The 14601-nt window shown below is 53.3% G+C and overlaps 1 protein-coding gene across 4 annotated transcripts in view; it reads right to left on the reverse strand.

Annotated features, from left to right (window-relative positions):
• Positions 1-14601, reverse strand: part of Frmd4b (FERM domain containing 4B) — a 248651-nt gene that overhangs the window by 141971 nt on the left and 92079 nt on the right. For 2 of the 4 annotated variants that reach the window (XM_047534881.1, XM_047534879.1), the window contains exon 1: positions 4351-4729. The exons of 1 other annotated variant lie outside the window; for it this stretch is intronic. In XM_047534881.1, coding sequence (XP_047390837.1) covers positions 4351-4512 — 162 coding nt within the window. In that variant the 5' untranslated portion in view covers positions 4513-4729. Of the gene's footprint in view, positions 1-4350; positions 4732-14601 lie in introns of those variants that run through there. One more of the 4 variants, XM_047534880.1, reaches the window with a different exon arrangement.

Below are 14601 nucleotides of genomic sequence, written 5' to 3' on the forward strand. Positions count from 1 at the left end.
AGGGGAGCTGGCCCAGCCTCTTCTGGTCACTAAATACCCCAGATTCTGTTCAAGTCACCTCCTCTTGGCAGCAAAGACTCCATTCAGGGTTTGCAAGAAATCCTCCTTTGGGACATGGGGGAGAAGAGCAAAACTCAGTCACGTGATAAACAGAGGGCTTTTGCTGGGACACGTCACACTTAATGAAAATGGAGAGGTGTCGATTATTCAGCAACATCCTCCTGTCATTTCCATGTCCCTTGTCGGTGAGACCTAATTAATTGCTACAATGCAACCGTCCTAGGAGGAGATGGGCCGGGCAGGCTCATGGCTGGCGAGTGGCTTCTTAGACTTAGCTCGGAGGTCGACTCCTCACGTCCACTACTCGAACCCGCCTCAAGCTGAGGCTGACGGGCCGAGTCTCTGGCAAAGGGAGCGGAGAGCAGCCTTGCCTGCCTTTGGTCTAGTCACGTGCTACGGAAATGCCGTGGAACTGGCATCTTAATGATTCATGCTGTGTTGGCAAACCAGGTGGCTCGCAGCTCCCCGTCTAGAAGGGGAGGAAGAGTTCGATTCCAGGGAAGTTTCACCTCCTGGCTCGCTGGCCGGGCCATGATGCTGGGGCCAAACCTCTTGTGACAAGGCGGGGGACCCGCTTTCACTCAGGGTGCGTGAGTAAGCGGAGCCCCGGGGCCTGGGGTGCCAGTAAAGGGCATCTCCCCCACACTGGCTTCTCTCCGCAAGACTATCTGATGGGAAGGAAAATGGTTCCTTTTTAAAAATCAACAAGATGAATTTAAAAAGCAGTGTCAATGAAATATGGAACTTCCTGGTGTTTCCAGTTGGCATGCCAGAAAGCTGGGCAGTGCCGTGGAAGATTCCACTCTGAGGTCTACGGCGTTCCAACGGTGAGCCTCCACACCTCGGCCTCGGATTACTGTGGTGAAACGCTAGGCAGGGGTTTCTGCACAGATCTTTGCACTTACCTTGAAAAACAACTTTGTTTTTTGGCTTCAGAAAATGCTAGATTTGAGATTCCAACAGTGCAGGGACGTTGCTGCTGCCTTTCAGCTGGTACCTTGTCCTTCCTCGTTGGCGGACAGAGACCTGGGGAGGCCCAGCCTCACTTGTTTTCAGAAGTGAGCCTGTTCCTTTCACCCTAAGCCAGTCAGTGCAAGCCACTGTTCCCAGCCCGTGTGTTCAATATCACCCCCTCAGGAACCTGGCGAACGTGCTTCTGTTTTCTAGTCACCTTCCCATTTGAATGCCACGGATCCGCTGTGCCCTGTTTATCAGGTGCCGTGTCTGCACTCTGTACCTTCAGGCAGGAAGTTTACTGCCACCCAAGTCCCCCGCCCCTCAGAGATTTGCTCCTTTTGGGTCAGTCACCTCCATTAAGAATTCCTAAATTGTGCCGGATGTGATGGCACAGGCCTGTCATCCCAGAGGCTCGGGAGTGAGGCAGGAGGATGGCAAATTCAAAGCCAGCCTGTCGTAAGGCCCTAAGTCACCCAGCAAGACCCTGACTCTAAGTGAAATATTAAAAAGGGCTCCAGATTGACTTGGTGGTTAAGTGCCTTTGGGTTAAAGGTACAAAAAAAAAAAAAAAAAAAAAAAAAAGAATCCCTAAACTGCAATCTGATGCCCTGTGCAGCTGGTGGATGGCACTGGAGCTGAAGGTCCCACACGGACAGCCAGGGTATAAACTAGGACTTTTGAAAAATAAATAAATTAAAAATAAACTAGGACTTTTGATACTTGGTAGATAGAAGACATTCTATTTCTAGTCAGGCACAAAGGCACATGCCTGTAATCCCAGCTGCTTGTAAGGCTGAGGCAGGAGGATTGCAAGTTGGAGGCCAGCCTCAAGCAATTTAGTGAAGTCCTAGAGGAAAAAGGAAAAAAGAAAACAAAAATTCTCTTTCTGGATATGTTGATATGTGGTCTGAGAACCGGAGCTGGTGCGACTATCTGCTCTCATCAGGGTCAAGACCAGCTGAGGCTAAAACCAAGCAATGAACAGGGCCAGGACTGAAAGAATTCTGGAGACAGCCGCATGCCCTGATCAAGCCAGACCTGAATTTCGTTCTACCGTTGGACTTCTAGCCCACATCAAGTTGCTTCTTTTCACTCTTTATGTTGGTTTGAGTTTTCTATTATAACTTAAAAAATCCGAGCCGACAGGACAGATAACGCTTACTGAGTTCTCCCTAAGCTCTGAGCAGTTCGCTAAATACAGCACACGTCCATGAATTCTCTTATCAAGCTCTGTGATTACTACCATGAAATCCCCTACTTTATAAATGAGGAAACTGAAGCGCAGTGAGGTTAGCTTAGCCACGGCCACACGTAGGCAGAGATCAGAGGCCCCCACTGACCTACTGTTATTAGATAAGGGGCTGAAGGTATAAATCACTTCACTGCCTTTCCATTCTATACAACTTAATTTACTACTTTCTGGCTCAATATTTGAAAAACTTTAAAAAATGTTTTAGTTGTATAAGATCACAATACTTTTGTTGTGTTTATTATTTTTACGTGGTGCTGAGGTCGACCCCAGAGCCTTACACGTGCTAGCCAAGCGCTCTGCCACTGAGCCACAACCACAGCCCCTTGAAAAGCATTTTCACATTTAAAAATTTTCAACTTCAAAATGATCTTTCTTTGCAAATGATTAAGTATATTGTGCCATTAAGAATGCTACTGCTCTAAGGTTCAAAAAAATGTTTAAAATCTTATTTCTCCAAAAACCCAGGAAACTTTAAACTTGGGCATCATTTTCTTCTACTTGTGACTCAACACTCACAAAAGTTCTCATTAAATACTCTTTCTGATCATAAAAAGATATTGACTCCATCACTGTTCATTTTACAGAAGAGAAAAACACATGTATTTCAGTAGCTAAAATCTTTCAAACCAAAGTTGTGCTTTAAAATTATTATTGATCAAACTGATGAAGAACTCACAGGGTCCAGGGCTGCTGAGTGACAGCATTAGCAATAAGCCATAAATCCCCTGAATCCCCTGGGAGACAGGCACAGAGGTGGTCTGATTGGCCACAATATTTGTGTCCTCTTTTTGAAAATTTCCCCAACACAGAACAGAAAAAACAAAACAACTCGTGGGACACACATCCTCTAAACCAAACCGAACAGGGGTTTCCCAAGAGAGGGCGAAAAATATCTGAAAGACAGACACACTTCTGGCTTCAAAAGCCAGGGAGCTTCTTACATGGCCAGCTGGGATCTATCTACAGTTCCCTAATACGCTCAAACCCCACGCGCCCTGGTTCTCTTTGTGGCTTTGGGATTGCATTTCAAAATGCATGACAACAGAGACACGTTACAGAAAGCAGCAGCCACGGAAGCCCAGGTTAACATGTTCCTCACATCTATCTAGGCAAGGATGACCAGGGGACCCAGATCCCCAGATGTCCACTAGCTCACCGTAGATGCCATCTTTTTATTCTGCCTATGGATGGAACGCTCTGGCTTCTCTAAACCAAGTGCTCGGTCACAGATGGGCCCCAACATAATGAGCTACAAATTTTAGCCATCTTAGGAATAGGGTCAGGGTGGGGGAACCCAAGAACGGCAGCGGGGCCAGTCCACGTGGAATGAAAGTGTGGTGTTGCCCTCTCACAAATCTTCCTAACTCAACACGCGGGGCTTTTAACCTCAGACGTGTTAACAACCAAGCATGGGACTTTTGAATCCGAAAGTCACTGTCTGAAACACCCAGGCAAGCTGCGGCTCCAGAGAGGATGGATGGTCTCCTAGTTGAACAAAGTTCCTGAAATTATGCCAGCAGGATGGGACCCAGCGCCCCGGAAAGCTGTGTGCTGTGTGGGGAGCAGTCTGCACCAAGCCCTCCCAGGCTCAGCCGGGCCACCCTCCGCCGCCTGCCAGCCTCACTGCGAAGTGTTCACCATTTGCTGTCCTTGCTTCCCAAGGCCGGAAAGACACAGAATCAGCTTTTCCTGGCTCTGCCCTGCGAGTTGGGATTGCCTGATGGAAAACTGAAATAAAATCGAAAGGAGGAAAAGGGAACCCGCGAAAGGGCCCGCTGAGCGGGAGCAGCGTGAGGCCATCCACTCTAAAATGGCCAGTCGCCCGCTGCAGCGCGAATGGAGGGTCCTCGGAACGTCAAAGTCGCTTGCCGGCGGCCACTCCATCCTGTGACAGATGTGTGCAAATGCTGGAGTGACTCTTAAGTGCCTCTGTGCGGGGCCAGGAAAGCGCACGAGCTTGGGCAGGCAGGGTCACCTAGAGCCGCTGGGCATTTGACCACTTGACGCAGAGGCCGAGCCGCCACTAGGAGTTACGGGGACGCCGAGGACCGAGGTCCCACAGGTGGGCCCGGCGCGCTCACCTGGTACACGTCGCGCAGCCCGCACCACGTCCGCAGCACCTGGTGGCAAGCCCGCAGCCGCTCCGCGTACCATCTGCGCAGCGTGGACACCGTCAGGTTCCACACGAAGCGGCTGCCGGCGAACAGCAGGTCCTCCACGCCGCACATGAACACCGAGGCCATCCTCCCGGCCCGGCGCGGGGTCCCCGCCGCGCTCCCGACGCACCTCCGCGGGCGGCGGGCTCAAGCCTGCCGCTCGGCCCGCCCGCCGCGCGCGCCCCGGCCCGGCCCCGGCGCCATGCTCCGGGATTGGGCGCCCGCCAGCCAACGGCCGCGGCTGGCACCGGCGGCCCGTGTGCGCCCCGCCCGCCCGCAGCGCCGGGAGGCTGCGCTAAGCTCCGCCAGGCGGGCGGCCGCGCACCCCGTGCCCGCGGCGCCCCGGCAGGCGAGCACGGCCCCCGGCACGCCCCCGGGCGCGGGGCGGGCGGCGCGGGGCGGGCCCGGGGCCCCCGGGCGCGGGGCAGGCGGGTGGGCGGGCCCAGGACCCTGCGGCACGGCGCGCCCCCTCGCACCACCGCCCGGGCCGCCCCTCTGCTGCCCGGAGGCCGCCGCGCGGGGTCTTCCTGGCCTCTCGCTGGCCCACACCGGTAAACACCTCCGAGGAGGCCCGGAGGCAGGAGGGAGAAATCCTCGGAAGCCCGGTCCTCGGAAGCCTCCCCGGACCTCGGCCCCGGGGGAGCAGCCCTGAATGTTTGCTTGGTTCTGCGGGAGCCAGGAGATGAAGACGGCAGCCTCGAACAGCAGCGGGACCGCTCCAGATCCGGCCTTTGCGGCCAGGTGGAGGGCTCTAGAAAAGTCCACCGGCCCTTGGCAGAGGGGGCGGGTCCCTCGCACCTCCAAGCTCCGATTCCTGTGCAGCAGGTCTGCGCGGAGAGGAGGAGGCAAGCGGGGTTTGAGCCCCAGGAAACACTTCCAGCTATTTGCTGGCAAACAGCTGCTCCTAAGAGGATCCTTGTTTGGTGCCCAGAAAATTCAGCCTCTGGACACAGGTAGCCTCAGCTGCTCAGCTGCCATCACAACCCTCCAAGGGTAGTTTATTTTACACTAAAAAAAAAAAAAAAAAAAAAAAAAAAAAGCAAGAAGTCACCAGGTAATTAATCGCTTTTGAAGTTCTCCCTCAGGATTGATATCGCCTAAGGCATTTGGAAAAGGGAGCCAGAGAGCCCCGTATACCACCAGTCCACCACCAGTCCATTTTCCTTCAGGTTTGTGAAATGTCCGTCCTATCCAATCCCACCTAGAAATTCCTAGGAACAGCACGGCTGCACATTTACTGGTGGAGCTCCCTCCTTAAGGCACCTGTAGGACAGTGGCCTCTTAGCCGCGGTTTCATGCCTTAGTTATCTTCGCTATTAAGTGTAGAAGTCAGGCTCCAAAACCTTTCTCCCTGGCTGTAGCCCAGGAGGCTCCAGAACAGGCCATCCACCAGTAAATCAGCTTCATTTCGGGTTTCAAGTGTGCTGTTAGGATCTTCATTCAGGCGAAACTCAATCAGTCCACAGACGAAGAACACAAAATCTGTCCTAAAAATCTGTCCTCAAAATGCCTTGTTTGCAAAGGAGGCTTTTAAATGACGTTTCTTTCAAGGTAAAACAAAACAAAACAAAACAAAACTTTTAAATGACGTTGCTTTCAAACAAAAACAAAACAAAAACAAAAACACAAACAAAAAAAACCTGCCTCAGAGTTTGGTTGGATTAGTTATTGGGACACAGGCCTGCTCCAAGACCTGCTGATCTTTCTTTGCGGTAAATCTATTCTCTGTGCACAGAAGTATTAGCGTCCTGGCAGCACTTTTCAAGATAATATTGTGTGGTGTTTGCACAGAATCCGGATACACAAGGTCTCACTGAGTCCAAAGAAAAAAAGTGAAGTATAGTTTGGAAAAGAAGGTCATCATCATGCTGGAAGAAAACTTCTAGATTTCAAAAATGGCCTATCAGTAAGAGCAAATGGTGGTACTTTTTTTTTTTTCTCCTAATGATGCAGTTTGTGTTCTCGGAAATGTCGGGCCAGCAAGGGAATACCAGAATAACACCTCCAACAGGTCAATTACCTGTGCCCCACGACACTGTCCTCTGGGATGCTCTGCGAACACCTTGGCAGGCAGCCGTCTGTGCATGGGCCTAATGTCAGCGGTCAGTTCCAATCACAGTCATTTCCACTCATGGTTGCCAAACCAGTCCTTGCACAACTTTCCAAATAATGGGGTGTGGTATGACAGTGGTCCTGGGCCCAGCAGCACCAGCGTCCCCAGGAACTCGCTAGGGACACCAGCCTTTGGGCCACCCCAGAGCAAGACCCCATGGGGATGAGGTCTGCTCCGAGCTACATGTGTCCTCTGGTGGATTCTGACTCATGCTAAAGTTGGAGAGGCATGCAGGTGGCGCATGGTGGGTAGGCACTAAATCACCTAAGGGAGACACACCTGATTTCCACTCCCTGCCTCTCAGGATCCCTGTCTTCTTGAACACACTCCTTAAATCAGCAAAATCTCGATGTGCTCAGGTAGAAAATGGGGATGATTCCAGATTGCCTCTGCAAAGTTTTGGCAAGATTAGGTAAAACACTTCTATGAAGTGTCTTTGGCTGGCAAAGGTTGGCGCCCCACAAAACCACCCAAATCAGAATTCTTTCAATTTTCTATGCTCAGATAGAAAAAGTACAAGTTATTTGTTTTGTTTTGTTTTTTTTTTTAAATTGATTGTTTATACCTACTTTCCCGTCCCTTTCTGTTTGTCGATAAGTGTTGGGGGGAACATTTTTTTTTCTGGGGCGGGGGGGAACAATTCTGTTGCTTTCAGGTTTCCCGGAAGCGTTTTGAAGCTGGACCTTCGCTATCAGAGCCCAGCCGTTGCTGAAGATGGCGTGAAGCTCTCTGTGGAAAGGAAGCTAATCAAGCTAGTTTCAAATTTGTCTTGATTTTCCAGTTTTCTTTTAATGGCGTCTCCTCCTTCCCCAGCACCAGAGTTCCCTGCAATACCCTGTAATTTCCTGCAGCTGTCTCCAGAGGCTGAAGCAGGTGCTGCAGGTGATAGCACCTCTCTACGCCCGGGAGTTCTGCTAAGGACGTCAAAGAAAGCCCTGTTGCTGAGGCTCCAGCGTGCATGGTGCCAGGAGGGTGGCCTGAACTGCCCGTCCCACCTCCAGAGAGAGCCAGGGAGTAGGTGCTGCCATGGTTTTGGACGGGTCCCTGTACCTCCAGAGTCTGCTGACGCCTGAGGCCGTACTTCAGCTGCCCTCTCTGCACACCTGGAGACCCAGGGCCGCCGAGTGCTGACCGACCACAGTGCTTGGTCTAGGACTTGAGGGGTGAGCCGGGGCTGCCTGGTGGCCTCAGCCTCAGGGCCAGTTTTACACTCCAGGTGGACACCTGCTGATGTCCAGAGACAGTTTTGGTTGTCACGACCCAGGGGTCTCTGGAGTCCAGTAGGTAGAGGCTGAGGTGCTGAGTGTCCTGGGATGGCCAGCACAGCCCCACCAAGAAGGACTCTCCTGCTCGGACGTCCTGCACGGAGGCCGGGACCTCAGTCTAGCCCGGGGCTGCTCCCCTGCTCTTCCTGCACGTGACCTGCCATTTACAGAAGCGTGCCTCCCCCTCCACGGGTCTCCCCCAAAGAGGAAGAAGTGAAACTGTCACTCTGCACAGTTTTTGCACATGCAGGGCCTTCTGAAGAGGAACGGGACGCCATTTCCCATGAATTTCACTGACTCTAAAAGTATTTGTTATGAAAAGGAGGAACAATTTTCTCCATAGCGCTATGCTGTTCGGGCTTTTATTTTTGTTTTTCTCATTTCATTAAGTCAGCCTCCTCAGGAGGAGCACCGTCTTCCTTGCCAAGCTGAAAGCTGCCCGCAGGGCGGCCTGAGGCCTCCGCCGGTGGTGAAACTCCCCACCACGTGTGGGCACCGCGCCCCAGCCTGCCTTTCTCCCGAAGCTGCCAGCCGCAGGGCCCCTACCCGTACCAGGCAGGTGGACTGGCTGGGCAGCTGGGAGGTGTCAGCGACCCTGGGCTCGGCCCCGGGTAGACCCCAGAGGGCACCACAGCAGAGGGACGCTCACAGGTTCCGGGTGGACCAGGTAGGGTGGCACCCAGCTGGGTCAGAAACCACGGTGGAGCCGGGAAGGGCAAGGTCAGGACTGCTTCCCAGTGGCTGGCACGGAGCTGAGCGAGGAGTGGCCGTCTGTCCCTACGCAACACTGTTCGTTAACAAGTACCGTGCTGGCGTGTGGGCACCCAGGTCAGGCAGGCAAGGGCGCTCCCAGCTGCTGCAGCAAAACCAGGAAGATGCTGTCGTCTGAGCGGGACCTGGGGCGGGCGGGGACGTTTGCACAGGAACGGGAAGGAGCGGTGCTGCGGGGGGGTTGTGAGTGACCTGCGAAGGAGGGCGGCCCAGGAAAGCTCCCTGAGACCTGGGGGCTGACCAGGGCAGCGCGTGACCGCAGGCGGGGCTCCACAGTAGCAGTCCAGGACACAGGGAGCCATGAGGCCAAGGGGCCCTGGCAAGAGGCACAGGGTGGTGGGGAGCTTGGGGTGGGGCCAGGGAGGCAGGTGCAGAGTCCAGGGAGCAGAGAAAGGGCTTGCGGTGGTCCAGGAGTCTCCCATCAGTAGCAGGGAGGCCACCCATCTCCCCTCCTTGCTCCATCTCCCACCTGAGCGGGGCTGGTGGGTGACCCGGGCTGCCTCCTCCATGAAAGTGGGGACCAGCAGGTCCCGCTCCTCCCCATCCCTCCAGGGCACCCTCGGTCTTGTCCTCCGGCAGGTGAAGGGAAGGAGGCGGGAAGGAGGCCCAGAGAGGCTGTGGAATCCTGAGCCTCTAGAGGATCCAGACACACCACAACCCGCAGCCGAGGAGCAGGCCGGCTCAGGTCCTGTCCTCACCATGTGAAGGGCTTTCACCAAGGAGCTGTGGGCACCAGGACCGCCGTCCAGCTCCCGACCCTGGGCAAGCTCAGGCTGCTGTCCTGTGCTCCTAAGAAGGTCATCCGTCACTTTATGAGGTCAGACTCTCCTTGCTCAGAGCAGAGAGGAGGGAAACTCCCCTTCTCAGCATGAGGAAGTGTAAGAGGAAGCAGCCATGTCGAGCTGTGCAGCGTGTCCATTTTACTTGCTAACCCCCCTCCCGTGATCAGATAGGGAAATCGTGGTGGCTCAGATTTTAGAAGTTATCAGGTCACTTGACCAGGATGCTGGTTCCAAGCAAGTCCACGCAGATCAGACAGAGTGGCTGGCCTTCTTCAAAGAGGGAAAGTGTCAATCTTCTGACCGACCTGCCACAACAGAGCTTGCCACCTGGTACTTACGCCTGATTTACATGCACATTGACAACAACAAAAATAAAATCCTAGTAAATTGGTCTCTATAGCACCCCTTTCCCCCTAAATAAATAAAGGCAGCTTCACTTCTGTCAATTGATTTTCAAAGTGTCCTCCCAAGGTCAAGTGGAGAAAGGTATTTTGGTACCACTTCAGGGATAAAGAACCTGAAGTTCAGAGAAGCTGGGCAATCTGTCAGAGGAGTGCAAGAAGCACCCAGCAGGCACTCCTGCGTGGTGCAGCTGCTGAGTTCCTGGTCCTCCTCCAAGAGACAAACGGGCAACTTTCCTTTGCCGTTATGGTATAATTTACTCTGGCCCCATACTAAAACCTGTAAGGGTTTGCCTTGCTGTGGGCTGGGACAACAGAAGTCTCAAAGTCTGGGTGGCTTAGACCACAGAAGTTTACGTCTCAGTTAAACCACACAAGTTTATTTCTTCCCCGCTCTGGTGGCTGGGAAGTTCGAGACCCAGGCGCAGCAGGGGTTTCCGGTGAGGGCTGCTTCTGGGTTTGCAGGTGGCTGTATCCTCTGTGTCTTCACGTGGCAGAGACAGCTCTGGTCCCTGCGCCCCTTGGGGGCACCAGTCCTAACAGGAGGGTCCCCTCCTCCTGACCCCATCTGAACCCGCCCCTTTCAAGGGCTCACCTCCATACCACCACAGTGGGCAGTGGGACTTCAGATGTGAATTTTGGGAAAACACTCAGCCTGTAGCAGATGTGGATGCCTCTAGGGCAAATTTTACTACTCTAGGAATTGGATATAACAAAAACGCACCTTCGAGTGTGTTCATGCAGTTTAAATAAGAAGGAAACGAACACTCTAGGAAATCTAGGATGAAAAGTAACAGCTCTTAAACATGAAGGAGAGCAGTTCCTCAAAATCCATGGCTCTTTACTCCTGTACAATAAATGGTGGAAGAAAAAAACCTGCACATACATTTGCAGCATCTTGATTCTTCAAACATGTATCTGCACCTACCTAGGTGCAGACAGCTGCAGGAGAATGGGAAGCAGAAATGGGCCCACGTCAAAGGTTTGCAGCCCAGCACGGGGCCACGCATGCCTACCTCAAACAGATGTGGGCAACAGGTTGTCAAAACAGTCTGCTTTCCCATTACCACTAAAAGTACAGAATGATTTCATAAGATTATGGCCAGGAATTTCAAATATTCATCCCTAAGCAGTAAGAGCAAAAGAAATGCAAGTAGTAGCCAAAAAAAAAAAAGTCATAAAAACATAAAAGTATTGCTTGCCTCTTGCTATCCTCAAACTAACGTTAGAATTGATGATAGTGACGTACTGTTCTTAACTGCAAAATGCAAGAAGAAACAGCTGCAAAAGCAACTTGCTGCAGGCCAACAGGCCTCTGGGTGTTCCCTAAAGTCAGAGAACAGTGCAGTCCTCAGACCACACTCCCACAGGGCTGCTGGCAGAACCAGAGAGGGTGGAGCAGGGGACGGCAAGATGTGGACTCAGATCACTACGAGAGGAAGAAAAAGGGGGGTTTCCGAAGGAAATTAGTGTCAAGGAAATTCAATGCAGACTTTCTTACCCCCAAAGGTGCCACGATAGCCGGACATGATAGTACATATCTGTCATCCCAGTTACTAAGGAGACTGAAGCAGGAGGATCACAAGTTCCAGGCCTGCCTGGGAAGCTTCATAAGATCCTGTCTCAAAATAAAATTAAAGCTGGACATGGTGGTGTACACCTGTAATCCCAGCAGCTGGGGAGGCCAAGGCAGGACGATGCAGAGTTCAAGGTCAGCCTCAGCAACTTAGCAAGGCCCTAAGCAACTCAGGGAGACCCTGTCTCTAATAAAGTCTAAAAAAGGGCTGGGGATGTGACTCAGTGGTTAAGTGACCTGGATTGAATCCCACGTACAAAATAAATAAATAATTGATAAATAAATACACAGAATTAAAAGGGCTGGGATGTAGCTGCGTGGAAGAGCCCCTGTCTGGGGTGCGTGAGGCCTTGGGTTCCATCCTAGTACCACAAGACCAGCAACACAACAAAGACCAAGGTGCCGCGAGTGGCTCAGGTTGGTGGACTTAGGACTTTTGTCTACTCCTTGTCTGTTTGTGTATTTTTCAGATGCTGCCCGGGGCTCTCAGGCTGAGCCCCCACAGCAGTGAGCATTCTGTCTCAGCAGCTCGGGACCTGCTCCTAGCACCCGCCACACTTCAAGCTGCCCGCTGGGCCTGCCTCTGGCCCCAGGCCACCAGGCCACAAGCTCCCTGAGCGCAGGGACTCACTTGCCTGGCCACGGCTGCACTGCCCACTTGGCACGGTGCCTGGCTCCTTGTTGGTTCCCGGCAACCCTCTTCAGGAGGGTGACCAGGGAGAGCTGAGGGTAAGATATCGGTACTGAGACCGACAGTGGCTGACAGGACGGTGGACCAGGGTCTGCCTCTGAACTCTCTTAATCCTAATTTGACCTCATTCGGGATTTGACAGTAGCAGAAGGATTATCTGAGACACAGTTGTTCCTCCTAAGTCGCTTAGCACTCTGAAACCCTGCCAGGGTGCTCGGGGCCGGGCAGAGCGAGCTCTGCTCCCAGCATAGAAGGTCACGCTAGGAGCTTGTGGATTTGTTCCTGGTTCTGTCTCTGACGCAGAATAGCCAAGTCTGTTAACCGATTCACCAGAGGGGTGCAGAGAGCATCCCCAGGACTGGTGCTCTCCGCCTCTGTTCGAATACCGTCGGCCTTACATGCTCCGAGGTGGTGTAAGAGGGGATAAGTAACTAAACAGTTTAAGATATGCAGCCCGGAAGCACGTAAAACGCAAACACAGCATTTCCACCTTCAAGCACCATGGCATGAACATCTGGCTCAGGTTTAGGCTGGAGAAGAATTTTTAAAAGCCCACAATGTGCAGAGGAAAGCATCCAGACTAATTTCCTCTTACAGCAAGGAACATACACGAAGACAGGGCCACGTCAAGTCCACAACCAGGAGGCACTGTGAACCACCAGGGCCCAGTGGTGTTCCGAGCAACGTGACCATCGGAGCTCAAATGTATCTGGTTTATTTTAAAGGTTCCTATGGATTTTTATATTCTTCTTCATAACGTATCTTTGATTTCCTTTCTAAAAATGCATCATTGACTGGGGTGTGGGTCAGTGGTAGGGCATGAACAGGTGTGTGACCTGGGTTCCATCCAGAACTGGGATACTGTTATCCTGGGTGTGGCTCAGTGGTAGGACATGGCCAGGTGTGTGACCTGGGTTCCATCAGTACTGGGGACACTGTTGCCCTGGGTGTGGCTCAGTGGTAGGACATGGCCAGATGTGTGACCTGGGTTCCATCAGTACTGGGGACACTGTTGCCCTGGGTGTGGCTCAGTGGTAGGACATGGCCAGGTGTGTGACCTGGGTTCCATCAGTACTGGGACACTGTTGCCCTGGGTGTGGCTCAGTGGTAGGAGATGACCAGGTGTGACCTGCGTTCCATCAGTACTGGGGACACTGTTGCCCTGGGTGTGGCTCAGTGGTAGGAGATGACCAGGTGTGACCTGCGTTCCATCAGTACTGGGGACACTGTTGCCCTGGGTGTGGCTCAGTGGTAGGAGATGGCCAGGTGTGTGACCTGGGTTCCATCAGTACTGGGGACACTGTTGCCCTGGGTGTGGCTCAGTGGTAGGACATGGCCAGGTGTGTGACCTGGGTTCCATCAGTACTGGGACACTGTTGCCCTGGGTGTGGCTCAGTGGTAGGAGATGGCCAGGTGTGTGACCTGGGTTCCATCAGTACTGGGGACACTGTTATCCTGGGTGTGGCTCAGTGGTAGGACATGACCAGGTGTGTGGAGGCCTGGGTTCCATCAGTACTGGGACACTGTTGTCCTGGGTGTGGCTCAGTGGTAGGACATGGCCAGGTGTGTGACCTGGGTTCCATCAGTACTGGGACACTGTTGTCCTGGGTGTGGCTCAGTGGTAGGACATGGACAGGTGTGTGACCTGGGTTCCATCAGTACTGGGGACACAGTTGCCCTGGGTGTGGCTCAGTGGTAGGACATGACCAGGTGTGTGGAGGCCTGGGTTCCATCAGTACTGGGGACACTGTTATCCTGGGTGTGGCTCAGTGGTAGGACATGACCAGGTGTGTGGAGGCCTGGGTTCCATCAGTACTGGGACACTGTTACCCTGGGTGTGGCTCAGTGGTAGGAGATGACCAGGTGTGTGACCTGGGTTCCATCAGTACTGGGGACACTGTTGCCCTGGGTGTGGCTCAGTGGTAGGAGATGACCAGGTGTGTGACCTGGGTTCCATCAGTACTGGGGACACTGTTGCCCTGGGTGTGGCTCAGTGGTAGGACATGGCCAGGTGTGTGACCTGGGTTCCATCAGTACTGGGGACACTGTTACCCTGGGTGTGGCTCAGTGGTAGGACATGACCAGGCGTGTGACCTGGGTTCCATCAGTACTGGGGACACTGTTGCCCTGGGTGTGGCTCAGTGGTAGGACATGGCCAGGTGTGTGACCTGGGTTCCATCAGTACTGGGACACTGTTGCCCTGGGTGTGGCTCAGTGGTAGGAGATGACCAGGTGTGTGACCTGGGTTCCATCAGTACTGGGGACACTGTTATCCTGGGTGTGGCTCAGTGGTAGGACATGGCCAGGTGTGTGACCTGGGTTCCATCAGTACTGGGGACACGGTTATCCTGGGTGTGGCTCAGTGGTAGGAGATGGCCAGGTGTGACCTGGGTTCCATCAGTACTGGGGACACTGTTACCCTGGGTGTGGCTCAGTGGTAGGACATGGCCAGGTGTGTGACCTGGGTTCCATCAGTACTGGGGACACTGTTGCCCTGGGTGTGGCTCAGTGGTAGGAGATGACCAGGTGTGACCTGCGTTCCATCAGTACTGGGGACACTGTTGCCCTGGGTGTGGC

Source organism: Sciurus carolinensis, chromosome 19, assembly GCF_902686445.1.
Source record: "Sciurus carolinensis chromosome 19, mSciCar1.2, whole genome shotgun sequence".
NCBI classification, from domain to species: Eukaryota; Metazoa; Chordata; class Mammalia; order Rodentia; family Sciuridae; genus Sciurus; species Sciurus carolinensis.